At 35.2% G+C, this 16,569-nt stretch overlaps 1 protein-coding gene across 1 annotated transcript in view; it reads right to left on the bottom strand.

Annotated features, from left to right (window-relative positions):
* The window catches only part of ASCC3 (activating signal cointegrator 1 complex subunit 3), a 246,623-nt gene that overhangs the window by 207,961 nt on the left and 22,093 nt on the right, over positions 1 to 16,569 (bottom strand). Inside the window, exons 4-7 of the mRNA XM_027731475.2 lie at positions 10,261 to 10,381; positions 7,350 to 7,557; positions 6,453 to 6,594; positions 5,761 to 5,886 (exon numbers count right to left, since the gene is read on the bottom strand). Of these exons, the coding sequence (XP_027587276.1) occupies positions 5,761 to 5,886; positions 6,453 to 6,594; positions 7,350 to 7,557; positions 10,261 to 10,381 (597 nt within the window). The remainder of the gene's footprint in view (positions 1 to 5,760; positions 5,887 to 6,452; positions 6,595 to 7,349; positions 7,558 to 10,260; positions 10,382 to 16,569) is intronic.

The following is a 16,569-nucleotide window of genomic DNA, read 5'->3' as shown; positions in this document are numbered from 1 at the left end:
TAAATTATTTTTTTATTCTTTTATATCTACCTACTCCATTACTAATTCTCTCTGTTAAATGTTAATTTTTCCACTGCTCAAACTCCTGATAATTGGAGGGTGGTCATAATTGCTGATCCTCCCAAGCTGTGCTCCTAAGAACTCTGCCTCGCTGAAGCCGGAACACCGATGTGTTAAATTAAGGAATTCAAACGTAAACATTTCATTATGGAATTAATTCAAACTTGTACTATAACATTCATAAAGTTTTGCTAACACTACAGTGCACCTGTATTTCAAGTACCATATCAAATTAATTTGGCATTATCATATCGAGTTTCTTTCTCTCTAGAAATTATTTAGATCTGTTTTTTGTTTTAAAGGTGTTCCCCAAAATAAGTCAGGTTAGTAATCCAGTATGCAATAAAATCAGTGATTCTATTAAACAAAGAAAAGCATCTTACTGGTAAGGATTTTTAGAATAATAGAAAGGTTTTATAAATCCAGGAAAATGTTATAGTACCATTTGTAGTATTAAAGGCTATATCAACAAAGTAAAAATAATTTTCAAAATAGTTTTCAGAGATTTATCATCATGGGAAGATATTCTCCATTGCTGAAAGAAGAAAGAACTTCTTAGCATTCAGGAAATCATATAGTGATATCTATCTGCAGTAGAAGCTGCAGTCAAGTGAGGCGCATGTTTTAAAAATATTACATTTAATGAATTATATTCAAGTACAGCAAGTGTCTTCCAAAGGTGAATTTGTAGCAAGCCATAGAGCACGTGTTTGCATTTCTACAATATGAGATTACAGGTAAATTTCAAAACCAGAATATCAGTTTACAGTTTGCACATCATAGCAACAGATTTTTTTTATGAATTTAATAAACTATTTATACTAAAAAATGGATTTTCTTAATTGAAATGATGGTAATTTTATACAAGACAGACAATAAACTGCTTTGGCATGAATATCATTTGGCATGAAGCACATATCTTACTTACTTTTAACTAAAGCAATAGTATTTATTCCTAAAATTTAAATGAAACAATGCATAAAAGCCTCAGCTAAGGGTTAGATAATCAAACAATTTGATGCAGAAACTATAAATATTGCACCTGGGATTCTAAAATAATGATAGAATACTCATTAACTTGCACACTGAAGAACATTAAACCAGAACTGGTAGGCTTTAAGATTAAGATCAATGTTAAATTTTAACTCCTTCTTTGGATATCACCCCTCATGAAATATGAAGACAGACTACAATTCTTAACATACGTTTTACCAGCCATTAAAATGATTATACCTCGATCTATGTGGTTTTCCTTGTCTTAAGTTGGGACTAATGATTACAGAACTTGTAAACTTTCCTTGGAGCAAATTTAGAGTATAATTCATTGGATAAATGTCAAAATTTCAATAAAATTAAAAATATTTTTTTAAATTATTCCTTTCAGTCCAACTGCCAATTGCTGTTTGAAAAATATGCAACTGAAACACCAGGATCAAGTTTGGAATTAATGGTCCAATATTTTGGATTTGAAAAATGTAATTTATGCAAAAACATCCATACTTCTATTCAGTAGACTTACCTTGTACAATTCTATAAAAAAGAAAACATTACAGGAAAAGGGGGAGTATTGATTTTGTAATAAGTCCTTCACATAATACAGAGAGAAAAAACCACACTTCTTATTTAGATTATTAAGCAATGCTAGTAAAAGGAAACTGAAATAACACGAAACAAAGAAATAAATCCTACCCTGAACACTCATTTTAGGTAAAAAGCTGAAGTAATTTTTCACCAACAGCAATTTGTTAGATAAAACGTGTTTTCACAGTCTTGAAGAGGAACTTTCCCTGACCTGAGTTTATGACTTTAAAGGTACATTTACTTGGCAAAAAGCCTGACGCAAAACAGCCTTTATAGTAAGTACAAAAAATATATTTCATTAATGGCAAGCGGCTTGTCAAGCGAGCAAAAATAACAAATCTAAGCTTGCGCTTACTCCATTTTTTAAATTCTCATTATTGAAACAACTTAGCTGGCGTGTCACTTTTACAAGTAGTAGAATCAGAATACTTCAGATTAAACTGGTGTGACCAATCAGCTACTTACGAACCACCTGTGCTTGTATGCTTGTACCATGGTGAAAACATGGCTCTCTAAATAGGAACAAATGCCAAGAAAAACAGTTATCTGCAAAGGGAGCTGGGGGTGGGATTTACTGCCTTGCAACGACTTAGCCCCTCTGCAACTCCTTCCCTGGGACACAGTGCACCCTTCTACCACCGAACACCAGAGACATTCCCGAGCAGCAGCAAAGCACCCTCCATGCCACTAGCTCCTGCTCCCAGCTCAACAGTGGTAGGAAATAAAGAATATAAGATGACACAGGTGGAGTGAGACTGTGGGAGGAGGTGAAGCAGCAGTTCAGATCATAATGTATAAAGATGTGAGTGACAAAGCAGAAAAATGAACAACACTGACAGCAGGGGAGTGCTAATGCCAGCAGTTTGACATGCTATGGTATGCTTTTACGGCTTCTAAATTGTGAAAGGTTGGCCCCTCCTGATCTCATCTTTGCAGTGCATAATGGGATTGCATAGGAAAGGTAGCTACAGAAATTTGGGTCTTTGTCTATATCACGAGTTTCATTTTAGCATCTGTATTCTTTCGGGTAGAGCTTTCATGGCTTCAGAAAAATCTGCATGTGGAATAATTTAACTAATCATGAAGTTAAACTCTTTAGGAAAGCTCTGACTCTTTGCAAGGAGGCTCTAACTAAGCTGAATACTTACTTTGAAAATACTGGCCATAAGATTTCAGACAATATAGTACCAAAATTGGCTTAAATATGTTATTTCTTTATTCTGCAGTGCAGTGGAAGATGCATCATGACTATACTGCCAATCCTATAAATAAGAACTTCATGTTAATATCTGTACTAGTTTAACACATCACTGCTCCCTTTGTTGTTGGTTCATAGAGGTTTTCTCATTTTGTCTTATACTTGCACATAAGAAAAAAATAAAAAAAATAAGCCTATACATGTTTAAAATATGGTTAAAATGCAGTTTGTTAAAATTAGTATCTAGAGGAATGTATTTTTCTCATCTCTTCTCAAACTGTGTTTATATCAGGTTAAGGAAATGAGGAAATCTAAACCTTAACTAATACTTCAGAATATTTAAAGCGCAAAATTACTTCAACTTACAGAATCCAGAAGTTTAACTTTTGGCTAACAGTTCAAAATATAAATGAACTCCTTATGAACTCAGTTCTGACCTGAAGAGCTTTGAAGATTAAATTTAATAGTATATTCTGCAATACACATTACACAGTCAAATATTCCACCCAAACTGCTGACAGTATGATCAAAATCACATAGCTTATGAGAAACAGATAGAGAAATTACTTTTATGCAAATGAAAATGTACAGACTAAAAAGACAATGAAGAAGAATATTTATAATTTTTAAAACCATCAGGATTTCTCCACAGACAGCAAGTGCTTAGAGAGCTCAATATATAATACTCAGAAAACCAGCAACAATAGATGGCTTGGTTGTTCTGTGCCTTTTTTTTCCTGTGGATCATGGGTTTCATGTATATTGACTCATTAAACAGAATGAGTACCTTAATCTATATGTCTAGACTAACTCAATGTCGTACATCAAAACCCCACCACTAATGGTATCTCATAGTAGTCAATAGCAGCAAAACTCTCAACTTCCTCCTGATGCCTTTAGAAGCTTCTAGCTATGAACTATGTACAGTTACATTTACTGTCATCTCTACTCTTTGCCCACTTGTTTGTATTTTAGGTAATCCTGCAAACATATCTACACAGAGATATAATGGAGCTATTTATGAATATCTATGCATTCTAGGGAGACAGATTAAAAAAAAAATTATTTTGCTGCTTTTGCTTAACACTAATAAACCAAAAATAAAATACATTGATGGAAAATCTTCATGCCCTTTAACTGATCCCAGTTAATTGGTAAAAATTTTAAATATCAACCAAGATTTTTTCTGAGCTTAGAGATCTAAAACTGCCATACAGAGAAAACGACAACAAAAAAAATTTCCCCATTGGCAATTTCAGCCTCTTTTAACTCATTGATAAAAATGTGCTATTCAACAAGTTTAAAATTTATGAGCCTCACTAATGGAAGCAGGAAAGTGACAAGTCCTGCTGGACAAACTTCATAAATTTGTCATCTATTGTTGCAAACTGATATTAAAGTTGAGGGCAGAAATTATACACGTAAGTGTTCAAACATTCAAAATTGTATTTGTTATTGACAATTCTATTTGATCTCATGTAATAAGAATTGTATCAAACAGTAAAGTTCTACAAAAAATTATTTCTATTTCAAAATTTCACTATAAAACTGAAATGAATACCTCTTGATGATACACAACGTACAAAGGAGAGTTACTTGTGAAATTTGTATAACTGATGCATTTTTTACAATTATTTAAAACATTAGATGTGTAAAAATCTGCAAACTTAATTTTAGATAGTTATGTTTCTGTCTGAACCATATTTTTTCTGAAAGCAGTTAATGCCTATTGAAATATTGGTACTTTCAAAAAATTTACAGATTATTAGGCACTATTTAGCTCAAGAGAAAGATATTTCATGGCAAAAAGCTGTCATGCTGAGTATTGTCATATAAAATGTCACATTTTATCGCTGCAGTGGCTCCATTTCTCTATCCAGTTAACCTGTCATTCAATTCATGAACATAACATTAGGTACTGTGACCTAAACAGAAAAGAATAGATTCAGATTTTAAAATTAAACTGTCCTCTGTTTTGAAAGAGTTAAATCTTTATGTAATACAATCTTTACTCGGAGTCCCAGAAAAGTGCTCTGGGTATATTCTCATTTACTGTTTTCCCACAAAGTGGAAAAATTTGTTTCCATGTTATATGCTGAAGAACTAAGAAACATAAAACCTTCTTCATATGTACATATAGCTTGCTCTTTATGTCTTTATTCAAATCAAATCTTCTGTTTTTCAATAGATTTGACATATACAATGAGGAGTAAAGAGGTACATGTGATGGACTACTGCACGTTCTAGACTGTAAATAACTAACAACAAATTTAGTTCTCTTACCTTAGCTTTTGCACCATTTTAAATCAGTAAAAGTTAAAATGTTAATGCCTGTTTTACTTGCGTTTTTCCTCTCTGCCTTTACTTTCTATCATCAACGTTTTGCTAATGATGATTTGCCCTCTTCTGTTTAAAGAAGAACAATTTGAGAAGACTTTGCACCCCACACAACCTATAACACCACAGTCAACACCCCGCACTGCACTGGACTGCAAGACTAGAGCAAAATAGTGATGTGCAGTCACACGCCAACCTGTACAAGTCCAGACAGAGAAACTCAGGTTTACTTCGCCATGTGATCTTCAGAAAGAGAACACAACTGCTGTAATACCTTCATTTCATTGTCGCGATTCAGATCACAGCTCAAAACCAAAAAAAACTGAACAGGTAATGCCAAAGGAATTGAGAATTGCAACTCATGAACAAGTAGTTCAGATCAGGAATTCCTTGAATTTGAGTCAATATGAAAGGGATGATTTCACTGAACTACATTTCCTAATAAATACTCTCCAAATTAGTAGTCAAGAAATTAACTGGCTGCATTTACATATGACATATCATTGAAAAAAATGATTTTTCCAGGTGTTTTTTTGTAATACAAAGTAAAAACTAATTTAATATCTTTGAAATGGTATACTCACCTCATCTAAGTCTTTAATATAAACAATTTTCTCTTCAATGCCAATAGGCATTGGTTCACTATGAGGGATCTTCACCTCTTCATACATTTTATTATTTTCTCTCTGAACTGATTCTGGTAGAAACACCTAAAACAGTATTACAGGAAAACTAATTGAAAGTATGAAAATACAAAGTGTGATTATGTATAACTTACTTAGAACAATGCTTTATCACTTTCCTTCAAAAAATAAATCCAAAACAAAAGCAAATTTCAGTGATTCATATTATAGACAGCACTGAACCCCCCAAATGGAAAATAATCAGTTTTACTACTGAGAAAATAGTCCCAACTCCCCCCCAAAAATAACTCTGCTTTATTACATTTCAGAATCCATTAAATGTAGAATTTCATAAAGCATTCATTTTGTTAAATCCAGTTCAAAGGTACCCAAAAGATAGAAAAACAGTATTTTAAATATATAAGTGACCCAAGAAACAAAAGCAAATACATTAGTTGAGAACAAAATTATTTCTTTGAGAGGTAAAATAAAAACAGAATATATGGAAGTGTTTAAAACCATCTGAAAAGAAGCACTGCTTCATATGTTGGACTCTGATAAGCAGGAGACTAAGGGAACAAAGGGAACCCTGCTAGACATTATTCATTGGGAAAGATGTACTGTTCAAGAAGGGTCATGCACAAAACACGTACCTTTGCACCCCCAATGAATGCTGATGTTTTCGTAGCTTCAGCTCGGGAATCATAAACATGAGGATAATGAATTTTTTCGAAGCTCATCTCTCTCTGTCTACCTAAGACTGGCATACTTCGAGCATTCAAAAGTGCTAGTTCTCTGAAAGCAGAAAAATAATTGCAATAATTCTGCCCATTTTAGACTGCCATGACAAAAACTGAACATACTATATTAAAGTAAGAGCAAGAATTGCGGAGTTTAAGAAAAAAAACTTACATAAAATAATCAACAAAAAATTTTACAGTGTTATTCAGTGGCATCAGTTAAACCAAATCCTTATAACACACTGTTTACATAAAATTCAGAAGTGCAATCCAATAAGTGCAAGGTTTTCCTAAATGCAGTTTTGCCTCTTTTTAAGCAATAAAACAAGATGATTTCACAGTTAGATACCAGTCCCACTACATTTTTCTCAATAGAAAATACAACAGCTTATTTGTTCCTTATCCTTTCCCTCCTCTACTCCTCCCGCTACCTTCTAGCTGATAACATGGAAAATAGTACCCATTAATCTTGAGAGAAAAAAAGAAAGATAGTTCTGATAGATTTAGTATAGACTTCATAAATCTTAAGCAAGTAGTGTGCATACAGGAACTAAGAAAGATAGCCTACCCCTCTAATCTGCATCTCCAGCCCACATAGATGAGATCAAGAAGATTCTCATTAAGCAGATCACTGCTTTCTTTCCTGAAAATTAGGTTTTCATATTAAAAAAAATTCTATACTTGCAATAAAATATGACTTGAAGTCGGAATCACCTAATCACCAAAGTAAACTAAAAGAAAATAAACTACTATGATAAGTTGAAGTAGCAATTACAATAGAAGCATTTCTGAACTTTCAGGATCTATTACCTTTGCATCCGCAGCTCTTTGGGATCAAAGCACATTTGTCCTTCTCCAGAAACTTCTCCATCTTCCCCAGCTTGTTTTTCTTTTCTGGCATTTCGTTTTTCTTCTCGACGATATTGTTTCATTAACAACTTTTCTTGTTCAGACTGAATCGTAACTTGACAACCATAATTGGGCTTAGCATTTTCTCCTATAAACTTCTTGCACTGTTCTGCAACATGTTAACAGATATGCATCCCTGTTAGTACTGGATTCCATTTTTTTCCCCAGTTTTATTCTAAAGGTTTGCTTTTTGATGCTTGGTTGGGGTTTCATGCGTCTTTTGGGGTTTTGTGCATGTGTGTGTTTAAAAATGTTTGAGCTTTATGTAGACTGTGCAGTTGTTGGCCTTTTTCACTTACACCTAGGCATGTTTGCTCCCTCCTCTCTCTCTCTCTCTCTGTAATGGAGAGAACCAGGGCTATCGAATCAGAGTAAGGAGATTTCCATCCGAGGTCTCTGTCCCCTCCAAATTGTCTCAAACTGAGACAAGATTAAACAGGGTGATTTTTTTTTTTTTAGCAGCTTTTTCACATAACAATTATTGTATATATACTAGATAACATGACTGTATTGAAAGCATACTCACAATGTAATTTCCCTAAACAAGAGAGAACATCCATCCTATTCTATACAACCACAAGGACCCCTTCCCTATACGTGGATAAGCAGCAGGATTGAATCCAGAAGAATCAGAACCATAGAACAATTACAGTAAACAATAAATCTAGGGGAGCAGGAAGCCTGAAAAGCACAGTTACATTCACCCTTCTGAGGCCAGTACTGGTCAAAACCAAAGACACAATCAAGTCTTTTATTTACAACAGGCTGGAGAGATTTTTGTTTTCTTTTTTGTTTTGTTTTCTTTTTTTTTTTTAACTGTATTGGTGGTTTTAAACTTCTGTTTTCAAAATTCTGCAAAGATGATTAGCTTATGTAGGTTTGCCTGAATATTATATACTTACCTCAGTTATGTTTCATACGTACTTCCGCAGTCAAACCCTGAAGCCAAAAACTTGAAAACCTTTTTTTCATTAAATAAACCCACTTGACCATTAACATTTTGAACAATTTGTGCTGCTTAGTTTTAACCTACAACAAAACTGAAACTCCTAGATCTCACAGCACGCATACTGGCTAGGGTGACAATAACTTGTTAAACAGCATTGAAAAAAATCTAATAAACTGTCAAAATGTCCACATTAATATCATCATGCCTGTAGCTTTAACTCTCTCTCTTGTATTAAAAGGGGACAACAATGGATGCAATTTCTGGACTAAATTTAATTCAGACTGAACACACTAGGGCAAAGAAATGTTACTTGATTTGTCTGATAAGCACAACAATCACCCTTACTGCCATGGAAGTAAATTACACAAGAAACAGTCAAATAATACAGCATGGTACAAAAATGCAGAACACATACAGTTCCTTGACTTGTGCTTATTTTCTCAAGGCACAAATTACTCAAAGTTGACTAAATTTCTGCAGACAGAAATGATTCCCTTCCTCAAATGCAATTTTGGAAAGATAAGATTTCAATTCCCATTAGAAATACCATTTTGATCAACTTAAAAAGAAGAAAGCCTTATTAAAATTTATAGACTGAATTCAGGGCAGAGCATCTTCAATCTCAGAGAAGATACCCAAATATCACTGACTTCTTTACCACAGTGAAACAAGGGTTCTCTCATCAGTGAAAAATGCATACAATCAGTTATGCTTTTCTATTGTCTCAAAAGCATAACATTGAAAATATTCTTCCTCCACATTCTAGCAGAAATTACTGTGATAGATTTTACTGATGGCATAATGAAGAATAATTTCATAAAAGCTTCCAAAATACTACTTCTGCTAAGTGAGAAGAAAATATTCATGTAACTAAAATCTGTACGTAGGAGAAAGATGTAATAATTCCATTTCTACTGAAAGTATTTTTAATTTTTTATTATTTGATTACTTGAGAAGGGAAAAATACCAGGACACAAAACCTTGTTATAGAGCAAGACGTTCCCTTCAGAAATCACAAACAAGTAAAAATAATGGTTGTTCTGATGAGTTTAGACTAATCATCAGCCTAGTAAGAGATGAACTCCTAAGCATTTGCTTATATAACATTTCATTGAAGACACATTAAAAAAGGGGTCATTTGTATTTTAAAATTATTGTGAGGATACATAAATCCTCTTTTACTAGGTCTATTTACATTTTTCTAACTCCATATACTGTGAACATGCAATGGGTTGCATGGTGCTATGTCCATGTAAGATTTATCCCAAGTCACAACCCATACACAATCAGATTTATTTTTGTCAGAAAAGAAAGTAATAAGACTTATTTTAAAACAGCAATTTGTAAAACATATAAAAAAGCAAAAATCAAAGTATAAAATCTGAATTCCTTTCTTTCCCCCCTCTCACTTATTAATCCTTAACTTTATTTTTTAACATCCTTGACTTCTTTCTTTTCAGAAGTGGTTGTTACTGTGCTTTTCATCCCCAAGGCCTACATTAGTTGATACTCAAAGGTAGAGTGAAAGCAGGAAAGCAGATGAGGAATAATGGAAAATTAAGTTATTTCTACAGTAATCCATTAAAAACAGGAAAAGTGCAACTCTTAATACATGCTAAATTTGCACATGCCCATAGGCCGTTGAAAAGTAAATAAATATATGCAATCTGTATTTGTTTCTCCTGTATAATAAGACCACAATTTCTTTGTTTAAGCCCATAAATACATTTCCCCCTTGACCCCCCCCCCTTTTTTTTTGCTTGCTTTTTAAATACACATTGACAGCACTACTGTTTGAAATACAAGTGAACAGCTGGAAAGCTACTTTTTCTGGTTTGGAATAAAAATTTTGTAGTCACTTACCTTGCAGAGCCTGGAACCTGTTATCATTTGGACAAGTCAAAGATCTTTCCAGAATCAGAGATCTGTTCTGTAGGAGTTTCTCTATGAGTTCAAAACCTTCAGGGCCTAGCAGTTCAAATAACTACAAAAAAACCAAAGTAATAAGTCATTATACGAATTAACATAAATTTATAAATAGGACTGCAATATCTCCATCCCTAGCAACATCATATCTGTCGACAATGACGAAAACAGGGCAGTTTCTCCTTAGTGCTGTTTGAGTTTGCTGCTGATATTATTCACATAACTTCAGGAATCAGGTAAGAATACAAGTTATGATATACTTTGATGTGACGTTCTATAAAAGAGTAAGAGTTTGGCACTGTAGGATACAAGTATTTCTGTTCTAACTACCAAAAGGAGAGAGCTGTCTGTTACTGTCCTGTATTTAATTTTCCAACTCCTTAACAAAGGATTTTTCTGTGGTTCTCTGTGACTACTGCCCTCTGGGAACACCTTGAAATAACTTTATTTTGCCTCTTGATATATTTGCAAAATTCTGAACAGTGCCAACAGCATCAGATCAATGATCCTTTTTTGAAGGCCAATCTGTACTTCATAACTTAAGCTGTCATTTAAAAATAAGGGGGAAAAAAGGTGTCACTCCTGGCCCTCAGGGGTTTCTATGGAAAACATAACGTTTGTGCAAATTAGTACAGTGACGGCAGAGTTTGCAGAGACTATGAAATAACAGCTCTGAAACGTATAAAGTCTCGTATTTCTTTCATTAGAATAACCAATGATGGTAAACTGGAGAAGCAGTCTGCAAAAAAAGTAAAATAAAAGAATGCAATAAATGTGGACAAATAGAAAATTCTCATATAGAACTAATAAACTACAAAAATATAAAACAGGGAACTGCCTGTTAGACAGCAATTCTGTTGTCCGGGATCTCAAGCTAGGATGGATTTCTTTTTATGCAGCCTTCACTAGCACTGATCATTTTGCATAGGTTCTATCTTGCACAGCTATTCACTGTCACTTCACAGCCACATTTTTGCTAATATTATCTAAAGACATAAGACAACTTTGGTTTTATATTTCAAAAGAAAGTGGCAAATTAGTACTAGTAAATTGGAGTAGGTATTTTCCAAGGGTAAACATTTAAGGCAGGAAGGGAAAAATACTTACAAAAGCAACAAGAAAAGAAGTATATTTGAAATTCCTTAATTGTATGAAGAACTGAATATAAACTTGTCTTAACTTTGCTAATGATTTGCTGACTGTGAAATACCAGCAACACAAGGAAATGAAATGCTTTCAGATTAACCAGATCTGGGGTCAAACACTAATTTCTCATCAAGGCAGCAGACACAATGTAAGCACATTCAGACTTACCATGTTGCTCCCCAAAAACCCCTAAACCCAAAACAAACACACAACACCACCCCATCACTGCCAGAAGGCAAATAACACATTAGCTCTAAAACATCCAATGTAGACCTTCAGCTCCGCACAAGACTCCAAACCATCTCTCTCACTGGAAGTCATTGAGAACCAGCTAGAAAAGCATCAGTCAGAAAAGATAGAGTTTGCTAGGGACATAGATAATAGCTTTATTTGGAAAAGGAAGCTATTTTTCTCCTCCTGTTTTCCCAATATATTCTGAAACAAAAAGCATCTGTATTAAAATTATTTCAATCAATTAGAACAGTAGAACCTTAAAAAGAAGCAGTAATGTATTACACAATGCATTCTAGTTCACAGTCAGAGCTGATGAAGCAAAAACACTATCACTCCATCCCCAGTCACCAGAAGAGTATCAAGGTGATACTGCATATCCTACTCTGCAGATCTTGCTTTATGGTGAACTTGCCACTGGCTGCCGCATGAGAGGAGCCCCGAAGAGAAGATACAAGGACTCCCTGAAACAACATCTCAGCCTTGGCCACACTGATCAACATAACTGGTCTACTCTGGCCTCCAACCGGGAGGTCTGGAGACACACCATCTATAACGCTGCTGATGCCTTTGAAAACGCACGCAGGATCACTCTTGAGGAGAAAAGACAATGCAGAAAGAATTGTGCCTTGCAGAATTTACCACCTAAGGAGTCTTTCTGCTGTGCCTTTTGCAACCAGACATGCCTGTCTCGTATTGGCCTTTTTAGCCACCAGCGCGCTTGTGACAAACGTGGGTAGAGCCCTTTCCCTAATGTTCGTTCGCGAAGCCCAGCCATGATGACTCTGCAGACATCCTACCAGCCAGAGAGAACCAAACCCATACAGTATTACACATGACCGACTCTACAACACTCATGTGGTAAAAGTCACTCCATTTTACCCCCTCGATGGGTGAACAGGTATTCATTTGCTACCAGCATTTTGACAACTGTCTAGATCACCTAAACAGTCTTGCTGCTGTCTGAAAAGGAAGGAGGCTTTCAGAACATTTTAAACAGCTAAGACAGACTGAGATCATTGCTCAAGAATGAGGGGGAAAAGCAAAAGAATACAGACCAGAAGCAATAACCAGTTCTTACTGGCAAGATGTCTCCCATGCTCACCAAAAGCCAGACAGAGCTCATGTGTACAAAACAACCATTGAGAGCTAAACCAAGAAAAGCAGAAGTGCTGAGAGATGGAGAGTAAGTAAAAGAGCAAGATCTTTCACCACCTACCACTGATGGTAGAAATAGTCACAATGCTAGAAAAAAGTTTGCAAAGAGTAGAAACAACTAAACTTGAGGACTTGTAAGATCAAAATAGTATTTATAATATCATATTTTCATACTATAGGAGTAATCCATTGCTTCCTAATTAAGGTATTAATAAGTACCACAGAATACTGCTGTTTCAAAGTACAATTCTTTACCTTTTCATTTTTTGAGACTTATGAAAATGCATCAGGGTCCACACAGGTGGCTTTCTACCATTTCAGAGGAATTGACTTTCACTGAAGTTTTTAAGCCTTATTTTCAAAGTAATAAACAAATGAAATGACCACCTGAATTTCTGTAATGATAGAGAACATTAAAGACCTAAGCAGCTACTGCACCCTATTGTAACTCATGAAAACCAGCGTAAATTGAAGAGAAAGCACAACTTATTGGCATCCAACTCCAAAAAAGTGAATACTGTCTGACCGCTTCAAAAATAGCACAAAATAAAAAAAAAACCCTCCACATTTTAAGAATTACATCTTTAACATTCATAATCACAGTACCCAACTAACCCTGATAGATAGAGAATATACACGACTTAAAACCAACCCCCACAGTTTTATCTTACTCAAAAGAGAAAAAGATGCCAAAGTGTGCACAAAGTAGCCATCTCACTATTGCTATCAATCTTACACTGGAAAGCCCTTACACTTTGTAGTGACAGGTTGATTGTATAAATCAAAGAGCAGGAAAGAGAAAATTAGGAGCTGTGTTGAACTGCCTTATGCCTAGCAAAACAAATTAAGCCCCAAGGCACAGAAAACAACTGACTGAGAAATAAAGCAGCCTTCTTTTGTCAGGACATATATTTTCTATAGCAGTTTTACTTTTTGATTATACAAATTTAAGTTATCAACATAGACTGGAGTGGTTGAACCAGTTGTAAAAGAGCAAAATCCACAATGCACTCCAGTACCTACTAAATGCTGATGTTGTCCTGACCACCACAATTCAGCCTCATGCCAGGATGTTCAGCCAGAGGCACAATGCTGAAATGACTGTTTACTTGAGTTGCTTTGCATGTTGATTTAAGAAACACAAATGTATTATTTGTCACAGAAGGCTGTGTAATTTTCTAATGCATATAACAGGGTTCTTCATGATATTTAAGGTGACTGCCCTACTACGCCACAGAACATGCCCATAAAGAATCAAACTCTGCAAACAGCTATGAAAGAAAAACAAAGTAAGAATTTACAGAGAACGTAAAGCTTAAGAAAGTTATGAGGCAAGCTGTCAGTCCTATGTACTCTTAAGCACCTCCAAGTGATGAAGCACTCTCAATGAGCAGTTGGTTCTGCAGAGGTTTTACACTGTTGAGAAAATAATTTTGGATACAACATTTTGCCTTGAAACATTTTTCTTCCTCTTCTAGAGAAGAAAAGGCAAACTGAAAAACTGGGCTGCTCACCTAGCAATTTATATATCTTAAGAGACAAATTATTATGTTTCATTCCAAATGCAATGTTTTCCATTAATCAAAACCAAGAGTTAGCAGGGTCATAGCCAATCCATGATGGGATGAAATTCAAGCCTTCAAATGCCAGCTAGAAGCAACAAATCTTAGGAGGACAGTAAGGCTAAGGACCATGTTGATGACAGCCTAATGGTAGCTTCTAATGCAGAAACTTCCAGAGCAGCATAACTTCATGGAAATATTTTTAACAGTTTCGTAGCATCATACTTATTGCTCACATATTGAGCTTCTGCCACTCATCTCAAGTGCTCATTCTAACAAGGGGGCAACAGGGAAATTTATGCTTGAAATAAAGATAGTTAGGTCTGAATGGTAGACATGTTCCTGGCACTTGAGCCTGTAACTTGAAGGCTGTTAATGACTTCACATGATTGACAGAAAAACATTAAACAATGTGTAACACTGCAAGTAAAAAAAAAACCCAACAAAAATAACCTCCGACAGATTCTGACACCAATAGGTACCCAGATCATGACCTTGTCAGGACAGCCTGGTAGGAAAAAACATCTTGTTTACAAAATCTGTGAGGGTTCTGACACAGAGAGTGGCACAGGGGCATAATTCTGCGTTCAGAGTAGGTGCTAGCATTTCAGATTTGATGTGTTATTATATATTCTGGCCTGAAAAATCAACACCCAAGACCCTGAGAGCAGGCAAAGGAATCTGGTGAATGTTCATAGCTGACTTTCTATTAAGTTATAATGAGATAAACTAGACAGCAGGCAACAGTTGGAGAGGCTGTGTGCCAATCACTAGTTTCTTGAATTCCAGCCAAATTATTATGATCCTTGAAGTCAGTAACAGATTGTGCCCAAAAGGCAACCCTGACTGCCTTTGCTAACAAAGGTCCCAGGTGACTTCAGCTACTACTCCACAACCATAAAAACATAGCTGAGTGAGATGTATGATTACTCATAGTTGTGATTTTTGCTTTTCATTTTTACGTGCATAGCCTTAATATCTGGAAAAAAGCATACTGAGTAATCAGTCTAGGAATAAAAGAACAAGGTGTCTCATATTGCATTAGAAAGGCGAGGCAGGGTCCCCATGCTAATGATTTCTACTGAATATATGCTAGTTTCTATGGAAAAGGTAAGGAAGCACAGACAACTGTCTTGCACGTAGACAGCAGTCTATCTGCCAAAGGAGCTACAAGAAAAAAATTGAACCCCAATCAGACACATGACAGAGCAAATTTTTTCAAGTAAGGCTCAGCCATAAAAAAAGTACATCTTTTCTGCTGAACTTACAGTTCAAGATTGAAACAAGATTTTGCTCTGAATGTTAAGTAGCTAATATTCACTTTCAATTCCATAAAGTAAAATTTACAAGGAGCTTTGGAGGTCCTTAGCATGATCTCAAATATGAGGCACAGAACTGTGTGCATTACTTTGATATCATAAACTATGTGCCATCACAAGGGCATTTTCTTGATTTCTACGTCTTCCTTGAGGTGAGAAAGGATCCTGTTAATCTCATAAAATATTTTGTTTTCTAAATGCACACAAAAATAGACCAGGAACAGTCTTTGTACCTTGCTTGAGTTTCAGTATTAAGTAATGCTCTACAGCAATACATGAAACAGAAAACCAAATTCAGCCAACCAGTGGCTGTCCTCTGTATCTCTTTAGTTTTATAGCCTAACAGCTGGTCTGGGTTACAGAGTGCCACCTACACATTTAATTGCTATCCCTGCACTTTGTGGCTTGTTTGCAGATGATATTACTTTACAAGGCATGGTTTTCAAACAGCTGTGGAAGAATCATCTGCATAGCATGATCTCAAGTTTCTTCTGTCCTAGTAGCTCTTACGCAACTGAAACAATTGCTTCATTTAAAAAATTGTAGGGAAAACAAGACATTTTTCTTGTTTTCTTGCAGGCTTACTGCAAAAGTTGTCTGGATATAGTACCTAGAATACTGATTAAGAAGATTCAGTAGCAAAAACAAAGACATTGAAGATGGAGGGGGAGGTGTATGAAAAATTCAACAGAAACTTTATGGATATAATACATAGTCTGATTGCTTATTACTACTGTGCTGAAAAGTAAGAGACTATCAACACCTCTAACAACTACAGATTATAGAAGAATACTTGGTTCAAAAACAAATCTCAGACATTTTGTCTTTTC

This window comes from Pipra filicauda, unplaced genomic scaffold (assembly GCF_003945595.2).
Source record: "Pipra filicauda isolate LSUMZ 115617 unplaced genomic scaffold, ASM394559v2 scaffold128_size5466820_pilon, whole genome shotgun sequence".
In the NCBI taxonomy this organism is placed as follows: Eukaryota; Metazoa; Chordata; class Aves; order Passeriformes; family Pipridae; genus Pipra; species Pipra filicauda.
The sequence above is the reverse complement of the archived record's forward strand: the minus strand, read 5'-3'. Positions and strand labels throughout refer to the sequence as shown.